Source organism: Alnus glutinosa, chromosome 12 (assembly GCF_958979055.1).
Source record: "Alnus glutinosa chromosome 12, dhAlnGlut1.1, whole genome shotgun sequence".
Classification (NCBI taxonomy): Eukaryota; Viridiplantae; Streptophyta; class Magnoliopsida; order Fagales; family Betulaceae; genus Alnus; species Alnus glutinosa.
In genome coordinates this window covers 328,083-346,586 of record NC_084897.1, presented here as the reverse complement: position 1 = coordinate 346,586, position 18,504 = coordinate 328,083, and the positions used below count along the sequence as shown (strand labels likewise).

Sequence of the window (18,504 nt, the reverse complement as noted above, 5' to 3'; positions counted from 1 at the left end):
CTATGAGATTATGTCTAGAGATTGCAAAGAAGTGTACTTAAAGAGCCTTTTGAAATAAAAAATTAAGATTATTTTTATCTTTTTATTGGCCTTGGGACATTGACAAATCATGGTAATTTGGAAAAACATTTGACTCAATCAGATTAAATCTGAATGAGACATTGATAACGAGAAGATAATTTGAGGGGATACGCCTACTTTTTAAGTAACCATTTCCATGATATCCTTTCTTGCACTGATAATCCGACGAATTCCTGGAGGTGCTTGTTGGGGCACTCATCTTGAAATTCCTATGTGGGTCGTACTAGGAAATTGAATTCCATGGCATTCAAAAATCTTTCTGAGAGATGAGAAACATCTACCTTCGAAAAATGCTTGATAAAATATGAGAAGAATGCGATTTTCTTGAAGTGGGATGGGATACTATATGGGCTTGCATAGTTGAATGAGGATGAAAAAAGCTTTGAGACGATTTATGCAAAGCCTAGAGTGAATATTTGAATGTTATGATTACACATTTTCAGTCTAAACCAAACAGCAGACAAACACTTACTTAGCTTTGTGAATCATAGCTCACGGGAGTAATGGAACTGATGGTAGAAAATAAACAGGCAATTTGGGGACATTGGCCAGAGGGATTGAGGTTTGCAATGGCAAGCATTGGACAATAAGAAAAGACATTACCTGAAAATTCTGTCTGTCTCCCTGTTCTGACAGACTCTTCAATTTACCTCTGCATTTTTTCTTTCTTGGTGGACAAGAGTCATACAAACAAAGACAAGAGTCATACAAACAAAGGAGAAATGCAGGTGTTATGGTAGGGAGGGGAAAACCAAATACATTGAATAATGCATGGAGAATCTATGAGGTAGGCTCATATTCTAAATGCCAAGGCAGCAACCACATGTGTGCATATATATATATATATATATATATATATATATATAAGAAAAAACAAGTCAGCAACTAGAGTTTACTGATGAATCATGAAGAAATAAAATTAAATTCGGTTGACTCCGGCTGAATTGGCAAGAGAATGCTGACAAGTTCTTAAGAAACCCCTTTTTCAGTTCCAATAAGCATATGTCAACAATCTCCACAAGCTTTGGCTTGGTGTCTACCACTACCAAAAATCTGTAGTTTAGAAACTGAGTGAAGCCTCAGGAATCAGCAGACTTGTTAAACACGGATGTTATTCCATGGAAGGCTGCTACTGCTACCATATCTGCTGAAAAAAAGAAAGAAAAAAAAAAAAAAAAAAACTTGTGAATTTTCGATGAATTAAAAACAGATTTTCTAAGCGTATTAAACAATTCAAAGGCATCATGTAATTGCATGCAGAGAGTTTATATACATAGCAGATATATATAGCACACTGAAAGTGAAAGCTCAAGGGAATCCACAGCCACATGCATGCATACAAATAAAATATCAGCCCACTAAAGGGATTCAAGGACATCTTCTTTCTGCCTAAAAAGTTAATAGAATTCTAATCAAAACAGATTCTCAGCAGTTTATGCAAAGTTCATCGGAGTAGAGGAAAACCGAGAGCAAAAGGAAATCAAACCTTTTCTCATTCCATCAAATTTGTCTCCTCCAAAATAATCCGATTAATGGCATCCCTAAACTTATAATAATCCTCAATTCTGTTATAAACCTGATGTGAAATCCTTGCATAACCCGTAATCAACCCATGCTCATCCCTTGGCTCGCTCTCACTCTCCCCATTCTTGGGAGCACGATGGTATATGGGTACCTCAACGCCGTACTTGTCCCTCAAATGGGACCTCAGTCTCGTGGCATCATCGTCGCTCGAAACGTGCAGTTTCGACGGCAACCCCACCATCATCATGCTCGCACACATCTCCGGCGGCGACCCCAGGCTCGTCCCCCAGGCCTCCGCCAGCATTTTCCCCATCCTCGCCACCTCCTCGTGGTTTCTTCTCATGATCCCCTCGCTTCCGCCCTCGAACCGATTCACGAACTCCAGGATCGCCGGGACGACGAGATGGGGAGTGTAGTCTCGAGTCCCGATCCACGAGCTCTCGACGGGGAGTCCGTTCCCGTACTCGTGAGAGACCACCGGGTGGTGTGTTTCGCAGGAGGACGGGTTCGATTTTCGGCAGTAGAGGAACGCGACAGAGGGTGGCGCGAAGAACCATTTGTAGAGGTTGCTCACGTAGAAATCCGCTCCGATTTGCTGAACGTCGATGGGCACGCTTCCGATAGCGTGCGCGGCGTCGACGAAGACCTGTTCGACTCCTTCTTCTCGGCAGATATGGACGAGTTCGCGAACCGGAATCACAACCGACGGCATCGACGTGATATGATCGATTATGGCCAGTCTGACCTTCCGGCTGTCGGATTTTGCTCTGGATAGTCCTTTCCGAAACTCGGCGATGATTTCCGAGTTCGAGCTCACCGGGAACGGGAGGTCGACCTCGACGACGGAGGCTCCGGCGCGGGTGACGTACGCTTGGATGGATTTCTTGACGGCCGGGAATGCACAGCGGAACATGACGACTGTGTCGTTTCGGTAGTGGGCGTAGCGGCGGCCGATTTGCTGGAGGACGATGGCGGCGGCGGTGGTGGCATTGTCGACGAGGGAGACCTCGTCGATGTGGTGGGCGTTGATTAGGGTTTGGATGAGGGCGCGTGAGCGGAGGAGGTTGGGCCGGAGCGTGGAGAAGTAGAAGTGGTCCGGTTGTTGGAGGAAGCGGAGCTGCCAGGATCGCTGGGCCGCGAGAACCGAGCCGGGGCAACACCCGAAGCTCCCGTTGTTGATCCGGGCGACCCCCGCTTCGTGGTGGGAGAATTCGGATCGGAGCTCCGAGTCTGTAATGAAGCGTATGAGCTTGGGCTTCTTGGTGGCGGTGACGTGATCGTCCCCATTCCGAGGGTCTTCTTCTTTGTCCATCGCTGGCTGAGCCTGAGGCTTTGGCTAATTTAGGGCTCGACGAACCGCCACACACCGGCACTGGTCCTTTCGAGATAGTACGAAAGCGTGTATAAAAGACAATGAGTGCGCCCGCACGTGTGAAATGTGACGCCAACGTTACATTCTCAAGCGGCGTCGTGTGATCTTTTGAGAAGTGAGAGGACACGATCGTTTTGAACCAACTCTATCAGTCCGCTGGATTTTCAGCCAGAAATCTCGTGCCTTCAGTCGCTGAAGAGAGAGAGAGAGAGAGAGAGAGAGCGAGAGAGAGATGAAAGGGCAAAAAATCAGTTCTGCTCGTTTCTATCTTTGCAATGGGTGAAAAGGAGTAGCTGTTCTTCTCAAAATCTCGCAGTAGGAAACCGCTATGTCACTCTTTGAGCGATCATTGGGTCTCAGATTCTGGTATGTCTGTTCATCTTCGTATTCGTCTTCGTCTTCGTATACATACCGGAACCAAGTTTTGTTTCAAAGAAAGTTGTGGTATATTGACTATCTGGACTCCAAATTTTGCAATTTCGCTCTTTTTGAGTTTGGCCATTTCCTTTAATTTTCTGCATAGATAGATGGATCCTCATTTTCTAGAGATCTGTGTCGAGCCGACTACCTCTGAACCCGACTGGGTCATAGGTTCTTTGTGAACATGATTAACCTTTTTACTTGATTTGAGGCTTCTGATGACCAGACCTCCATGAGGTCCATGAGGTTGAATGTTACAAACTTCTTTGTTCAACTTGCCTTAATCTTTGTAAGTGAGTTGTTGGTTTGCGTTATTTGATGGGGAATACGAGAAGATATCATGGTTGAACCTTGTGGGGGGCCGGGGGCTGTTTCCTTGTTGTTCTCTTGCTGGTGGGATTTTCTAAAGAAATAGTGTAAATACAATAGGGTGGGTTATGAGTGTTTAGGAGGGTCTCGTTGGGGTGAGCCCACTGTAATTTTGGAGGTTTGTTCTTTTAGAAATTAGAATAGTGTGGAATTGGAAGGAAATTAAGAGCTCTATAAGGCGTGGTCGTGAATGCAATTATTTGCCTATTTGGAATTAATTTAGTGAAGGAGAGCATGCCCCTAGGTTATCCTGCTTTCGTATAGGGCCTGCCATGTTGAGGTTGGTTGTTGTAAATGAAGTTTAGGCTTTATGCTCTAGTACATAGCTTTGTTGTTATGTTATTATTTTCACTGAGGTTTTTTCTTTCATGTCTCAATTTTGGTTTATTAGAATAGAAGGTATCTTTTGCAGCGTTAAAGTGTTGATTAAGTGATTAAGTTTACCTCTTTTTATAACTTAAGATTTTAGGGAAAGTGGTGGTTTAACATGATATTAGAGCTAAAGGTCTTGAGTTCGAACATTGACTACGTCATTTATCCCAATTTCAATTAAATATTTCACGTATTGGACCTCACCTATTAAAATGTAGTTTGAACTCACAAGTGAGTTTTATCTCTTCTTATAAGCTCAAGCTTTTAGGAAAAGTTGTGGTTTAACATGATATCAGAGCTAAAAAGTCTTTAGTTTGAACCTTAACTACGTCATTTATCCCAATTTCAATTAAATATTTCATATGTTGAGCCTCACCTATTAAAATGTAGTTTGAACCCACAAGTGAGTGAGAGTGTTAAAGTATTAATTAAGTGATTAAATTTACTCCTTCTTATAAGCTTAAGCTTTTGAGACAAATGGTAATTTAACATGTAGAATTTGACAGTTTGTGAATGATGTCGTTTGTGGGGTGAGCTCTAATTTCTTTGAATTTTCATCATATGATCTTGTCGTTAAATTACGGCGGACTATTTACTCTAAAGATAATGTGAGTAGGAGAATTATCTAATAAGTACCCAATGCTTAGTTTTTTCATTATGAGAGCTGCACTTCTTTCTTTGTACCGTTGGCTTGAGTTGATGAACTAAATTAACATCAATTTAAAGACATTTTTTTACAAATTTCTTTTGTAAATTCATCTCATCCTATGGGTTTATCATTTTTTTAAAATTGAACCCATGGTCTGTTTTCTTTTATTGGAGTATTTTAAATTGAATCCATGGTTTATCCCTTTTATTACCTTCATGGTCTGTTTGTTAGATTAGACCATGAAACTTTGTCACCGCAGTTTCTTCTAGTTTTTTCGTTCTGCCATGATGCCATCACCGGCAGTAAAGTTTGAAGAGTCCTGATAATCTTTCTTTCTTAGTATTTTATATTTGCAATGTTCTTAAAAAGTTACACTCCTATGAAATATATAAATCTTGAAGCAACTTTTTGGAGGACAGTCTGCTATAAAACATCAAAGTTGGATGCATAAGCAATTATCTCTTGGCTTCTGTTTCTTCTTCCCCATTCCTGGGATAAATAGTTCCAAATATAGCATAAATATCATTCCACTAATGGCATACCATGCAAGGATAGTTATGAAAAAGGAAAGTGGGTGAAAGAACAATGTCAGTTTTAAATCAAATTTGCCTTCTGATAGTGGTCCAGCGTATGGTTCCACTAATGGCATATCATGCAAGAATATTTATGAAAAAGAAAAATGGGTGAAAGAACGATGTCGATTTTAAATGCAATTTTGCCTTCTGACAATGGTCTAGCGTATGGTGTTATTCATATATTTGTGTTTCTCACATGTGGAAATTGCAGGTCATTGTTTGTGAGGAGAGTTTCCTTGGGATTTCTGGCATGTCCTTTGTCATCACCTTGACAAGACCCACACTGATGTTCAATTTAGATGCCATTCTTACACTATGCAATTTGGAATCCCTATACATTTTTGTTCCTACTATGAATTTTTTTTTCTTTCTCCTTTTCCTCATCCTCTCCCTCTCCCTCTCTGACAAAATATTTTTCAATGGTTGCAGGAAATATAAAATTTGTTCGAGGTCTGCAGGCTTATTTGCAACTGAGGGATCATTCAATTTTGAAGTCTGAGTTTCAACATGGGAATGAGAAGGTTTGTTTGTGCTTCTAGGTGTATGTGCTTGAGTGACTATCAAAAGAAGTTTGACTGAAAATTATAGTATTTGTCTTATTTTCTTTCTTTTTCCCCTTTTTTCTTCTGCAGATAACTTTCAGTTGCATCGAAAATCTGCCTCCTTTTAGTTTGGTATTGGGGGAACACGTGTTCTTGACAGTTGGAGATTATTTTTCTTAGACAAAGAAATCTGGGTGACATGATTGGTATATATGGATCTTATCATTTTTCTCCTGGTACAATGCTCCTTTGCCCTAAAATATCTGGGTGTCACATGCAGGCAGTTATAATTCTCATCCATTTTGTTGTACAGACATTTACTAGGGGAAACTAGCGCCAATTAGTCAGATGCTTGTTTCAGTGGCTTTGCCGTTCAAGTAATGATATCATTTACACTAGATTAGATGTTCTAGCCGTGTACACAAATCACCATTTTTTCTGTCTTTTGCTTTATGTTGTTTTACTTTTATTCTCCGATTTTGCACATTGTAATGATGAATAAGAGGTTTTCCCAATAGGGTTGGGTAACGGAGTGACTTTGCTTTGAAAGAGTTCATCGTCGTTAAAGAAAGAAAGAAAAAAAAAAATTGATTATATCTTTTACCTTAAATCTAGCCCCTTGGGAGTGCAATCATTTGATATGGAGTCTCATTTTTTTATAACCTTGTGTATATTTCATTTGTTGAAGCAATTGTTCCAGGTGGTGATAAGAACAGAAGAGAAATGCAGATTACACCCCCAAAGGGACTCCTTGAGTTAAATTTACAGTTTGATGAGAGGTCCAAGAAAGAAAGAAGACAGCTTGTGAGGCATACTCATTTGTACTTCTACCAATTAAATAAAGTTCTCAAGTAATATCAACTTTCTCTGAAGATTAAATTCATGCATGCATTAGGGCAATGTTATATGTTTTCATTTCCATTAATCAATAATCTACAGATTCTTTTGGGTCATGTTATTTCCTTAATTGCTTGCTCTCTCTATGTAGATACCGATCGATTTCCAAAATGATATTTATCTGCAAGGTCAATGAACTTGCTTTATAACAGATGTGTTTGAGGGAAGGCAATTGTTCCGTGGCGCTTGAAAGATCTTCTCATAGCTTCAGTACAGAAGGGAACTCCTAACCATGCTATGGGGTGGTTCTAGGTGAATTGTGTGTTTCTATGGATGTTGGAACTGAAACTGGTTTACTTTTTTAAGTGTCCACTGCCCGATGTTTGTTATAGTTTGAATGACAAAGATCAACTTCTCTAGGTTTATTTCTTTTCTAAGCCAATAGTCTTATGTTTTGTTCTAAACGGCAGCAGTTTTCCTTTCTTTTTTTTTGGGTCCCTTAGAGATTTGTGAACCTTGATTTGAATATCAGTGAATATTTCGCATACGGTACCTGTAGAATTTTTGTATATATATATGTATATGAGATATATTAGATGGTCATTGATGTAAGTAGATGATGCAGCTGTTTGAATTTTTTGTTTTAGTGAGTTAATAAACTAATTTTTTGTTTTAGCCACTAATTATACCTACAATAAATAAACACAAAAGCAATTCTAAAACATCATAACATAACATGACGTAATCTTCCAGTGTCTTAGTCTAAGACCAATCATCAAATCGAATAGTTAAATATTACAAACCAAGTCTAAATTCGTCTAAAGCTAAATAAGCTCAACTATACTATACCAAAAGTTTAACCGATCAAGATCATCATAAGTCTTATCACAATCCTCAATAACCTCGATGATAGGGTTATAATTAACAGTACCCAGTCAATCCTCCAAGTGATAAATAAATAATAAGAACTTTATGAGATTGCCTACTTCCCCAAATGCGACCACATATAGTCTGACAAACCTGGATCCATCTTTTCAAAGATCAAACTAGCTAAGTCCTCCAGAGCCTGGTGAAACAAAGATTCATTCTTCTTCGAATCCATCGTCACATAACAAACCATTTATAAAACGATGCATGTTTTACACGTGAAAAGCTAAAGCATAATTTTATTACTTAGTAAGTAATAGAACACGAAGTAATCATATTATCAAATGGTAAACTCGGCTGTTAACAAAAAAAGGTTTACAAATCACAAGTAACAACATAACATGTAATATTATGTTAAATTGCATAAGTATCATAATGATGCACTATAGTTATAATATATGATATTTAAAGTGGACATGTCATAGTTTAACTCTAGATGGTTTACCTAGGCTCTTAACCCATTCTTGGTAGAGTTGGCGTTGTCCCTTAGGACTTGTAGTAAGACATCGATGCCATGATGAAGTACGCATACTGTCATCGCTAATGGCCCAACCAAATTTAAATCCCAGGTGATCCATACCACTAACGATGTGGTCATTGTGACCACCAATCAAACATGAATGCACCGGTAACCTATAAAACCACTGGATCACATGGCAAACAATAAACATAAATCTTTTAATCATAGGGAATAACCCGTATAGTAGTAGCCTATAGTGTTCATCCTTACATGTAATGTCATGTCGTATGATATAGTTACTTATTGTCTTTTACATGCATGCATTTACAAATTCTCATATCATTAACTATGTGTCACACATTTTCACAAAAGTATAGTCACATCGTTCTAAAATGTATTTAATGTAAGTTGTGCATACACGTTTAATATATATATATATATATATAAATAATCATGTTATGAAGGAATCAAGATAACAAGTATTCGTTTGAGTTTAGTCACTTGATTTGTAAGCTTCCTCTAGGTAACTTCCTTGATAGTCTCCAACCTCCATATCCGTGAAATGGTCAATTATCAGTTTATAGTCTTAAGCTAATCATATTCTAAACTCTAAACTGTTTCAAAATAGGTGTACTATTTGACCTTGATCGTTCGACAAAAAGTATCAAACGTTCGGTGCCAAACAGAAGTTATGTTTTAAAACCTAAGGCCCTAATTAAGCCTCAATTCAACACATCCAAGGTCCTATTAACATTCTAAAACATTGTCCTACGAACAAGTACCGTCTACATGCATATCATAGCTCACCATTTGCCTTTAAACAACTAACCCATTACTATATCTAGCATAAATCCTTATCATAACTCTTATTTTTTGTTTTCTATTTTTCTAATTGAATAAAGAAAGGGTTACAGGGAATGATCCTTCACATTCTTGATTCAAAAGGAAAAAACAGTGGACGATTCTAATAACAGAAAAGGAGTGGGCTCCCTAACAATAGATACAAAACAAACTAAAATACTGCAGAAATAATTACAAAGCATAGGAAAATTGATTAAACAAATGACCCGATCATCTCAAAGGGCCACACAATGCAGTTACATAAGCTAAAGGGGCACAACTCAAAACTAACCTATCTGAACCCCCACTTAGAAACAACAATAATCACCAAAAGTAGGCTAAAGTAGTAAAAACACTGTTAGAGTCCGAAGCATGGACTATAAAAGAGAGAAGCACCAACACAGATGCGGGAACAAAAGTCTACGTAGGAATGTCAAACAATTGAAGAGTTGGGAGACAATAACCCAAACAACACAACAACAACAACAAAAAAACAAAGATACTTGCAAATCAATAAGAAAAAAATAATACAGGGAAAAAGAAAATAACAGCAAAAAAACTCACTAAGCAGCAACTTCGACATAGGGTGAGTTTACCTTAAAGCTCTTAAACAAAAAGTTATTCATGCAAAACCAACAAGATATCGTGTCTTAAGCATAAACTACAAACTACCCATGCAATATCCATCATCTAAACTAGCATATTAATCATAGATACCCCAATCTACAACTAAGAGGTAAAACCTATGAAAATATAATTAAACAATGCTAAACAATAGTATTATAATTTGGTTAGGTTAAAGGATTACCTCTCATTGAAGACAAAACCACAAGAGAACACATTCTCTCTCCAAACTCTCTCTCTCTCTCTCTCTCTAGGGTTTCTCTCTCTCTCTCTCTCTCTCTCTAGGGTTTTCTTTAGTTGAAAGATGACGAAAAAATAGATGCTAAGAGCATAAATGGTGTATTTATAACAGCGCATGCACGTACATAAGGGTTGAGGTGACGAAATTAATAGTTCTTAGACTGCCTTCGAATGTTTGGAATCCAACCCTGGATGTTAGCTCTCGACCGTTCTCTATCCCACCTTGAACGTTCATTCTTGATCATTCTCTATCCCGCTTTGAGCGTTCGGGTTGTACAGGAAATCAAAAAATTTCAAAATTCCAACTTAAATCCAATCATAACATTATTGAGTTTATCAAGACACTTTTAACCTTAATTAATATATATTTTGGAGTGTTACAGTCTTATACTCATACTTCGATATTATTCGAACTTGATACGCAAACACAAATTATTAACTTTAATTGGGAGTGGTTCGGCCACCCCAAATGGGATGACTGAAACCATCCCTATGTTTTTTTGAATATATATGTTATATATTTGGTTTTAAATAATTTTTTCATATTTTATTGATTTATTGTGACATGTGTCACACTATGATTGGTGTTGATTTAGGCTGATTTTTAATATTTTGGGCTTATTTATTTATTTTTTTTAAAGCCTTAATTTTTTGAAAATATATGAATTTCACATTACTTTTGTCTTTTATTCGAGAAAACAACACAACCAATTAAATCAATGTAAACATAATCTATACCTAATCCAAAATTTTTTGAAACTTCAAAATTTTGCTTTTTTCTGCTTTTAATTACGATAAGTTGGCCTGCTTTAGTGGGAAAATCGCCCGCGAAACCAACCACCAATCTCACGGATCCCTTAATTAATCCGACTTAGTGACAGTGATTCTAATTAATTACAAATCACCGAAAAAAAAAAAATAAAAAAAAAAATAAAAAAGAAAAGGAAAAAGAAATTGGATCATTGGATGGCATTGGGTTCAGACGTTAGCGTTTTACGTTTCTTCATTGAACACGTCACAAAATCCCACGTCAACATCCTCCACCAATCAAAAACTAGCAACTTAAAAGAATTACAAAAGTAGAAACTTAAAAGAACCAAAAAAAAAAAAGAAAAAACATGTACGGCCTTGCCAGACTATGCGCCCTCTGGAGTCATAAAAAACCTATATCAACCGCGACACAGAGAGAGAGAGAGAGAGAGAGGAAAAGAAGGCAAAAAAAAAAAAAAAAAAAAAAAAAAAAAAAAAAACGGAAACAAGAAAAGGTCTTTCGAGTCAAGAGCTCCGAATAGAAAACGAGTCAAATAATGGTCTTTGATTTCTAAAAACGGGTCCTCTGGTTTCACAATTCTCTGTCCCTCTCAGGTACGTAATTCTAATCTTTGGTCAGTTTAATTCTTTTCCCTATATATGATTTGCCTTTTCAAATAACCCTAGATTTGTTCAGACGTGGTTTTATTTAAATTTGGAATTTTTTTTTTGGTCAGTTGGATTTCTACGTCGAAAGGGATTCTGTTGGAAGCTTCAATTGTGAAGAGATAGAGGGCCAAATGATTGGGTTTTAAGAAAAAAAAAACCCGGTAATAATTGGGCTTGAATTTGATCTGGGGAGGTGAAATTTTGGTGCTCTTGATCGTGTTCTTAACTCTGCCCTGTATATCTTGAAGTGGGTATCAATCAAAATTCGTTCTTGTTGCTTGTCATCCCTGGGATTTTATCTTATTTTGGCGTTTTTGTTGATCAAGGACCTTAATTTTGTTACTTCTTTAAGCAAAATCGAGGGCGAGAATAAGATCTATTTGAGATTTGTGTATCAGTACTTTGCGAACTTGTTTCTTTGTCATTTCTTAATTGAGATTATATGAACGAATTGAATTTGCCTTCGAACTCAAAGAGCTTTCTGTCTATCTCCTTTGTAGGACTCGGTTTGGGATTGTATTCTTTGTAGTTTCTGTACAGTCCCGTTCTTGATTCTGGGTCCTCGAGAGTATTTTTTCTTTTTCGATACAGAGAAGTTTGAATTTCAAATGGCTAATCCACCACAGCCTTCCCTCGGATACGCTGTTAGTATCACTCCGTCAAATCCTCCCACCGAGAAAAGTCCAATTCCTCCTCCTCCTTCAATTTCCCCCACACCTCCCAGATTTCCTCTACCAAAATTACAACAAGATCAGAGTCCATCTTCAATAGAAAGCTCAAATGTACCATCTCCAGCCAATGGTGTTAAAAGTGGCAGCCCCATTCCTCATTTAAGCACTCCCCCTGGACCTCCTGTCTTTACTTCACCTGTCCGCCCTGCTGCTGTGCCTTTCCGCTCTTCGCCTGCATCTCCTCAGCCAGTTGCATTTTCTTCGGGTTCATTTTTGCCAATGTCTTCACCTCCCAACCTTTCAAATGGATCGGCTGAGTTGCAGCAGCAAATTTCCGATGGTACAGAGAACTCGGTGTCAGCTGGGGAATTACCATACGTTCTATTTTCAGCTCATAAGGTATCATCTATCTTGTTCTGTTTGGTTCAAAAACTAAGGCATCGTCTTCATGATCAATCATATTTTTTTCTTAGCTTGTACATTTTGATACCTGTACTATAAACTTAATTTTGTGAACTTAATTTCTTTCTACTGGTAATTACTATAAAATTTTGGGAAAATATGCCACCGGACCCCTGTGCTTTCTCGCATTTTGACTTTGAAACCCCAATTTATAGTTTAATGATTTTAAGACCTGTGCTTTGAACATTTGAGAATCAAGACCTGCATTAGCCTTTCCGTGAAGTAGATAACAGAAAAGAGTGTGAAAATGCAATTTTTCCTCTTAAATAAAAAATTAAAAAAGGAAGAAGCACACCTCTGGCCATGGAGGTGGAGGCCATGAAGGACCGATCTCTATTACTAAGGCCAGAGACCCACAGCCTCCCTTGGAAACCCACGACCGTAGGTCACTGGCCTTCGAGACCCACAATACGCACGGCCATGGTCAGGCCATTGTCTCTAGACCTACATTTGTGGGTCTCCTTAGACCTACCTGTAGCTGTGGCCATGGCCATGGCTTTTTAGTCATGGAGACCCATGGCTTATGGACTGAGGCGTGGGTCTCCTCAGACCATGGGTCACTAGCCATTGTAACCAATTGCCAAGTCGTGGGTCTCTGGCCAACAGGCTTCTTTCCTCCTTGGCTGGTCCCTCCATGGCCATGGAGGTTGACCGGCCATGGGGTGTGTGTGTGTTTTTTTTCTATCTCCGCCATAATTGTATTTTCACTCTTTTCTGTTCGCTAACAGGAATGTTAATGAAGTCTTGATTTACAAGGATTCAAAGCCCACGTCTTAAAATCATCCAATTAGAATCTGGGATCTTAATGTCAAAAAGCGCGAAAGCATAGGGGTGGGGGGGGGGGGGGGTTCTATGGCATATTTTCTCTAAAATTTCAGTTTTACATCCCCCCCCCCCCCCCCCCAACCCACACACACCCCAATCCCAGTAACCCACTCACCCAAGGAAAAAAGAACAAGAAGAGACTTTCACTTGGGTAGATGTCTTTCAATGCATGTACAATGATTTTTGTTTGGCTGGAAGATTTGCATTTTCTGCCACATCTGTTTATGGCGTACATTGAATTTATCTCCTGACAATTTGTTTTGTAGATTTTGAAACAGAAGAAGCAAGCAAATGTACCCAGTTTAGGTTTCGGGGCGTTGGTTTCTCCTGGGAGGGAGATTTCACCAGGTCCTCAAATAATACAACGTGATCCTCATCGCTGTCAAAGTTGTGGAGCCTATGCAAATTTCTATAGCAACATATTAACTGGTTCAGGCCAGTGGCAGTGTGTTATTTGTCGTGAACTGAATGGAAGTGAGGGTGAATACGTAGCTCCCAGCAAGGAAGATCTTCGTAACTTTCCAGAACTGTCGTCGCCTGTGGTTGATTATATTCAAACTACTAACAAGAGACCCGGTTTTATTCCAGTTTCTGATTCAAGAATCTCTGCACCCATTATTCTTGTCATAGATGAGTGCTTAGATGAACCACACCTCCAGCACTTACAGAGCTCCCTACATGCATTTGTCGATTCACTTCACCCATCAACAAAATTAGGAATTATTTTGTTTGGTCGCACAGTATCAGTTTATGATTTTTCAGAGGAGTCGATTGCATCTGCTGATGTGCTTCGTGGTGACAAATCACCAACGCAGGAGTCATTGAAAGCATTGATTTATGGAAGTGGCATATATTTGTCCCAAATTCATGCTTCACTACCCGTAGCACACGCCATATTCTCATCACTGAGGCCATATAAATTAAACCTTCCAGAAGCTTCCAGAGACCGGTGCTTGGGCACAGCAGTTGAGGTTGCTCTCGCTATAATTCAAGGGCCATCAGCAGAGTTGTCTCGAGGAGTAGTTAAAAGGTCAGGTGGAAATAGCAGAATTATTGTGTGCGCTGGTGGACCTAATACTTATGGCCCTGGATCTGTCCCTCATTCTTTAAGTCACCCAAATTATCCTCATATGGAAAAGACAGCGTTGAAATGGATGGAACAACTAGGTCGGGAGGCTCATCGGCACAATATAGTGGTTGACATTCTATGTGCTGGAACATGCCCTCTAAGAGTTCCTGTTTTGCAGCCTCTCGCAAAAGCCTCTGGGGGTGTTTTGGTTCTACATGATGACTTTGGAGAAGCCTTTGGCGTAAACTTGCAAAGAGCATCTACCAGGGCAGCAGGTTCCCATGGTTTGTTGGAAGTACGCTGTTCTGATGATATTCTGATAACTCAAGTTGTGGGTCCTGGTGAAGAGGCACATGTAGATACTCATGAAACATTTAAGAATGACTCTTCTTTATATATTCAAATGATTAGTGTTGAAGAAACGCAGAGCTTCTCACTTTCCATGGAAACTAAAAGAGATATTAAGAGTGATTACATATTTTTTCAGTTTGCAATCCAGTTTTCAAATGTGTATCAAGCTGATATATCCAGAGTTATCACTGTTAGATTGCCAACTGTGGATAGTGTTTCGGCATATCTTGAGAGTGTTCAAGATGAAGTGGCAGCCGTTCTTATTGCCAAGAGGACCCTGTTGCGAGCCAAAAACCATTCTGATGCAGTTGATATGCAAAAAACAATAGATGAAAGAGTTAAAGACATTGCTTTGAAGTTTGGGTCCCAAGTACCAAAGTCAAAGCTTTATCGGTTCCCCAAAGAGCTCTCGTTATTACCAGAGCTCCTATTTCATCTCAGAAGGGGCCCACTTTTGGGAAGTATTATTGGCCATGAAGATGAGAGGTCTGTATTACGGAATTTGTTTCTGAATGCATCCTTTGATCTCTCACTCCGAATGATAGCTCCTCGTTGTCTAATGCACCGGGAAAAGGGTACTTTTGAGGAACTGCCAGCTCATGACCTTGCTATGCAGTCTGATGCAGCAGTTGTTCTTGACCATGGCACAGATGTCTTCATTTGGTTGGTATGCCAGTCAACTCATCTTCCTGCAATTTTAGTGTGGCATCTTTTTATTGGATTAGAATGCTGTATATAATGCATATCACGTTGTTGTTCTTTATCTCTCTCCCCTTTACATAAACCGTGATATGTAAATCTTCTCATTGGGTTGAGGTGGGGGGCCTTGAAGTTCATTGTTGCCATATGACTGGGGAAGGAGAAGGGAATGAGATCACGCGCAATGTAGGCTATGTATCACATTTAGAGGTGTACTTGCAGTCCCACATGCACAATGTAGGCTATGTATTACATTTAGAGGAGTACTTGCAGTCCCACAATCCATCTATTATGATTATGATGACATTCATGGGAAATACTGTGTTGTTCAGGCTGTACATATCTGATTGATTCTCTCTCTCACACACACATATATATAAGAGAGAGAGAGATTTGGATTTTTTTGTCCGTGTTGGTTGTGTCTTGCCCCATTTTTTGGTTGACCACTTCCCCCCTTTGGTTGGTGGATTCAGGGTGCTGAACTTGCTGCTGATGAAGGAAGAAGTGCAGCTGCTTTGGCAGCTTGCAGGACATTGGCTGAAGAGCTAACTGAAGTGCGATTTCCAGCTCCTCGGATCCTTGCTTTTAAGGTTTGTTTTCTCAGGGTTAACGGTGTCCAGTATTTTGTTCTGCGTCATATTCCTTTTCCGTTCAATTCGGTCTCCAAAAATTTAATGAATCTAATAGTCTGAACTTAAAACAGGAGGGGAGCTCTCAGGCTCGGTATTTTGTTTCTCGGCTCATACCAGCACACAAGGATCCTCCATACGAGCAGGTGAGATAGGAGAATGATCCTAATTCCATGGTTCTAATAAGTTTGCTGGGCAGTTTGATGCAAATTTAGTTGTTTAAACGAGGGTTTTACACCAACTTAAAAACATGGTCTTGATTGAACTATTTGGGAAGTAACCTTTGTTCCAAAAAAGAAGGGTTTACATTTTGAGGTATGCCAACTGTTGCAGGAGGCACGATTCCCCCAGCTCCGGAGTCTGACAACAGAACAGCGAATGAAGCTGAAAAGCAATTTTATTCACTTTGATGAGCCTAGCTTCTGTGAGTGGATGCGAAGCTTGAAATTGGTGCCGCCAGAACCAAGCTAAGAAGTCTTGAAAGAGAGTTTGGTGGCTGATGTACCTCTGGGAAGGGAGTCTGAAGAATGGGCATCCTTCCATCACTTGATACGGGAGACTTTTGTTTCTCTTATGTTTTCATTGGCAAAATGAATGTACTTCAGGGTAGTGGTGGTCATATTGATGCCATGTCATCCCCTCCCCCCCCCCCCCCCCGAATTTTTCTTTTTCTTGATTTCAAAGGAACGTTTATTATACATAACTCTTTTTAAGAGTTTGAAATATTGTTCTCACTTTGGTTCTGAGTTGAATGGCTATGCCATAGCAATAAAGATGTTCCTCTTTTTGATCCAACTGTGTTATTAAATTGAAAAAAATAAGCTAGTGTTATCTGCTACGAGTGTTTTCTCTTCACCAGTATTTGCCAAAGATGGCAGCGATGATCGATTTTGCGAATGAGGTAATGAAAGCTTATTTGGTGGGTGATCAATCAAAGCATATAAATTAAACTTATTATCTTCATATTCTCATTTCGGTTGGCTGGAAGAGCTCTCACACTAAACTTGTAATCTAGTTGCTAAAAGAGTCTCTTTGTGTGTCTGATCCCAGGAAAAATTTAAAAATCTGATGGTCTATTGGTGCATGATGGCTGATAAGTATGCTTGAATAAATCTTTCTTGCAGACGCCCTCCCCCCGCCTGGGCGTCAAGGAGGGGGTCACCCCCTCCTCTTTTTCCCTCCCTTTGTCGCTCCTTCTGGGGTCCTTTTTGCCTCTTTTGAGGCCCTATTCATCACCTTTGGGCAAATATCCCGGATCAACATCTCCAATGGCCTCTCCCCTCTGTGGAAGGATTGATCTCAACCTCTACACGTTGCCCGCAGGCCCGAAACTGCTACTGTTAAGGGAGTTTTTGGATTTGGTTTTTACAAAGTCCAATTTGTATAAATTCAGAAGCTCTACCGCCACACGCACCGCACCAACATGTTAGGGACTCCTTCCGCGCCGTTCTGCCGCCAACATTTTCTCCATCCGGCAACATGTCACCCACGCGCCGACGCGTGGACTTCAAAGAGACCGCACATGACGGCTTTCTCCGCCTTCCCCCGCTATCACCAGCCTCCCGTGGAGCTTTTGGCCCCTTCCGTTGGTCGCCTTACTCCTATTGTTGGCGCATGGTCTTCACGTGTCAACGAGCGACCGGCGTACCGCCGGCCAGTGTTGTTCCTTTATTTTTTGTCTTGTTGTTTTATTTTATTTTTGTGTTTTGTTACCCTTAGCAGTTTACCATATTAGTTTAGAACTGGACACTTAACACTGCTTTTAGTTCTGCTCTCTCTGAGATCTAAGGTATTTCCTTGTAACTCTTGTGTAAAGAGTCTTTTTCTGTTTGTCCATGTTTTAGCTTAGACTGTTGTGCTCTAAGTCAGAGTTTTGGTTGGAGGGCACTCCACCTTTTGGCTCTGACCTTGTATTAGGGAGTCTTTGTGCCCCCTAATCATCTGACATTTTGGTCTCATCTTTATAAGAATGTTTTGGTGTTCAAAAAAAAAAAAAGTATACTTGAATAAATAATAACAATGGTTTTTTTTTTTTTTTTTGTTAACCCATTCTATTTTTCATTTTGTTTTCAAAATAAAAATATTAACAAACTTAAAATACAAATACCCAAAACTATTTTTACTTTTATGTCACATTATAATATATCTCCAAACAAATTTTTTTAAAAAAATATCATCCCAAAAGCATTAACAAACAAAACAAATATTTTACACTTCGGAATCTGAGATTTAGATTTAGATAAAAGTAGTAGACTACTATACGATTACTATACAATTGGAATGACGTGGTACTAAAAAATAAAAATCAATCATTGATTTATTTATTTATTTTTTAAAAAAATGTATTTTTAAAGGTTTATTTTTACTGTCACGTCATCTTAATTGCATGTTAGTCGTATAACAATCTATTAAAAGTGTGTTTGAGATTGCAATTTCGTGAACAAAATATGAGATTTTAAACCAAATCTGTCTTTTCAAATCTCATGCAAATGATTTTATTTTTTATTTTTTATTTTTAAAACACAGAATTTTAAAAGTTAATTTGCG

At 39.1% G+C, this 18,504-nt stretch overlaps 2 protein-coding genes and 1 long non-coding RNA gene across 6 annotated transcripts; 2 read left to right on the top strand and 1 right to left on the bottom strand.

Moving 5' to 3' along the window:
* Nucleotides 1-957: 957 nt before the first annotated feature.
* On the bottom strand, nt 958-2,917 carry LOC133851280 (L-cysteine desulfhydrase). 2 transcript variants are annotated; one of them, XM_062287616.1, is made up of 2 exons: nt 1,568-2,917; nt 958-1,228 (listed from the first exon to the last, which is right to left on the bottom strand). In XM_062287616.1, exon 1 carries the CDS (start codon nt 2,915-2,917, stop codon nt 1,574-1,576), a length of 1,344 nt encoding a protein of 447 aa, XP_062143600.1. In that variant the 3' UTR covers nt 958-1,228; nt 1,568-1,573. The 2 variants fall into 2 exon arrangements, with proteins under 2 accessions (XP_062143600.1, XP_062143601.1); XM_062287617.1 differs by having other exon boundaries at nt 958-1,225.
* Nucleotides 2,918-3,206: 289 nt separating this feature from the next.
* Nucleotides 3,207-7,323, top strand: LOC133851281 (uncharacterized). 2 transcript variants are annotated; one of them, XR_009895790.1, is made up of 4 exons: nt 3,207-3,343; nt 5,792-5,883; nt 5,995-6,281; nt 6,605-7,323. It is a non-coding gene; the product is annotated as an uncharacterized LOC133851281 (long non-coding RNA). The 2 variants fall into 2 exon arrangements; XR_009895789.1 differs by having other exon boundaries at nt 5,995-7,318.
* A 3,720-nt stretch (nt 7,324-11,043) lies between these two features.
* Nucleotides 11,044-16,752, top strand: LOC133851231 (protein transport protein SEC23 A). Of its 2 annotated transcripts, none has more exons than XR_009895771.1 (6): nt 11,044-11,197; nt 11,320-12,321; nt 13,476-15,292; nt 15,802-15,918; nt 16,032-16,103; nt 16,291-16,356. XR_009895771.1 is itself a non-coding variant. In XM_062287560.1 (6 exons), the coding sequence occupies exons 2-6, from the start codon at nt 11,860-11,862 to the stop codon at nt 16,426-16,428; spliced, it is 2,610 nt and encodes an 869-aa protein (XP_062143544.1). In that variant the 5' UTR covers nt 11,044-11,197; nt 11,320-11,859; the 3' UTR covers nt 16,429-16,752. The 2 variants fall into 2 exon arrangements, 1 of the variants encoding a protein (XP_062143544.1); XM_062287560.1 differs by having other exon boundaries at nt 13,476-15,296; nt 16,291-16,752.
* The last annotated feature ends 1,752 nt before the right edge of the window (nt 16,753-18,504 follow it).

Bases quoted from the DNA above. Each gene is read 5' to 3' on its own strand.
- LOC133851231 (XM_062287560.1), top strand. From the start codon at position 11,860: ATGGCTAATCCACCACAGCCTTCCCTCGGATACGCTGTTAGTATCACT. The intron at 12,322-13,475 runs GTATCATCTATC...TTTGTTTTGTAG, and splicing joins TTCTATTTTCAGCTCATAAG to ATTTTGAAACAGAAGAAGCA. The intron at 15,297-15,801 runs GTATGCCAGTCA...TGGTGGATTCAG, and splicing joins CAGATGTCTTCATTTGGTTG to GGTGCTGAACTTGCTGCTGA.
- LOC133851280 (XM_062287616.1), bottom strand. From the start codon at position 2,917: ATGGACAAAGAAGAAGACCCTCGGAATGGGGACGATCACGTCACCGCC.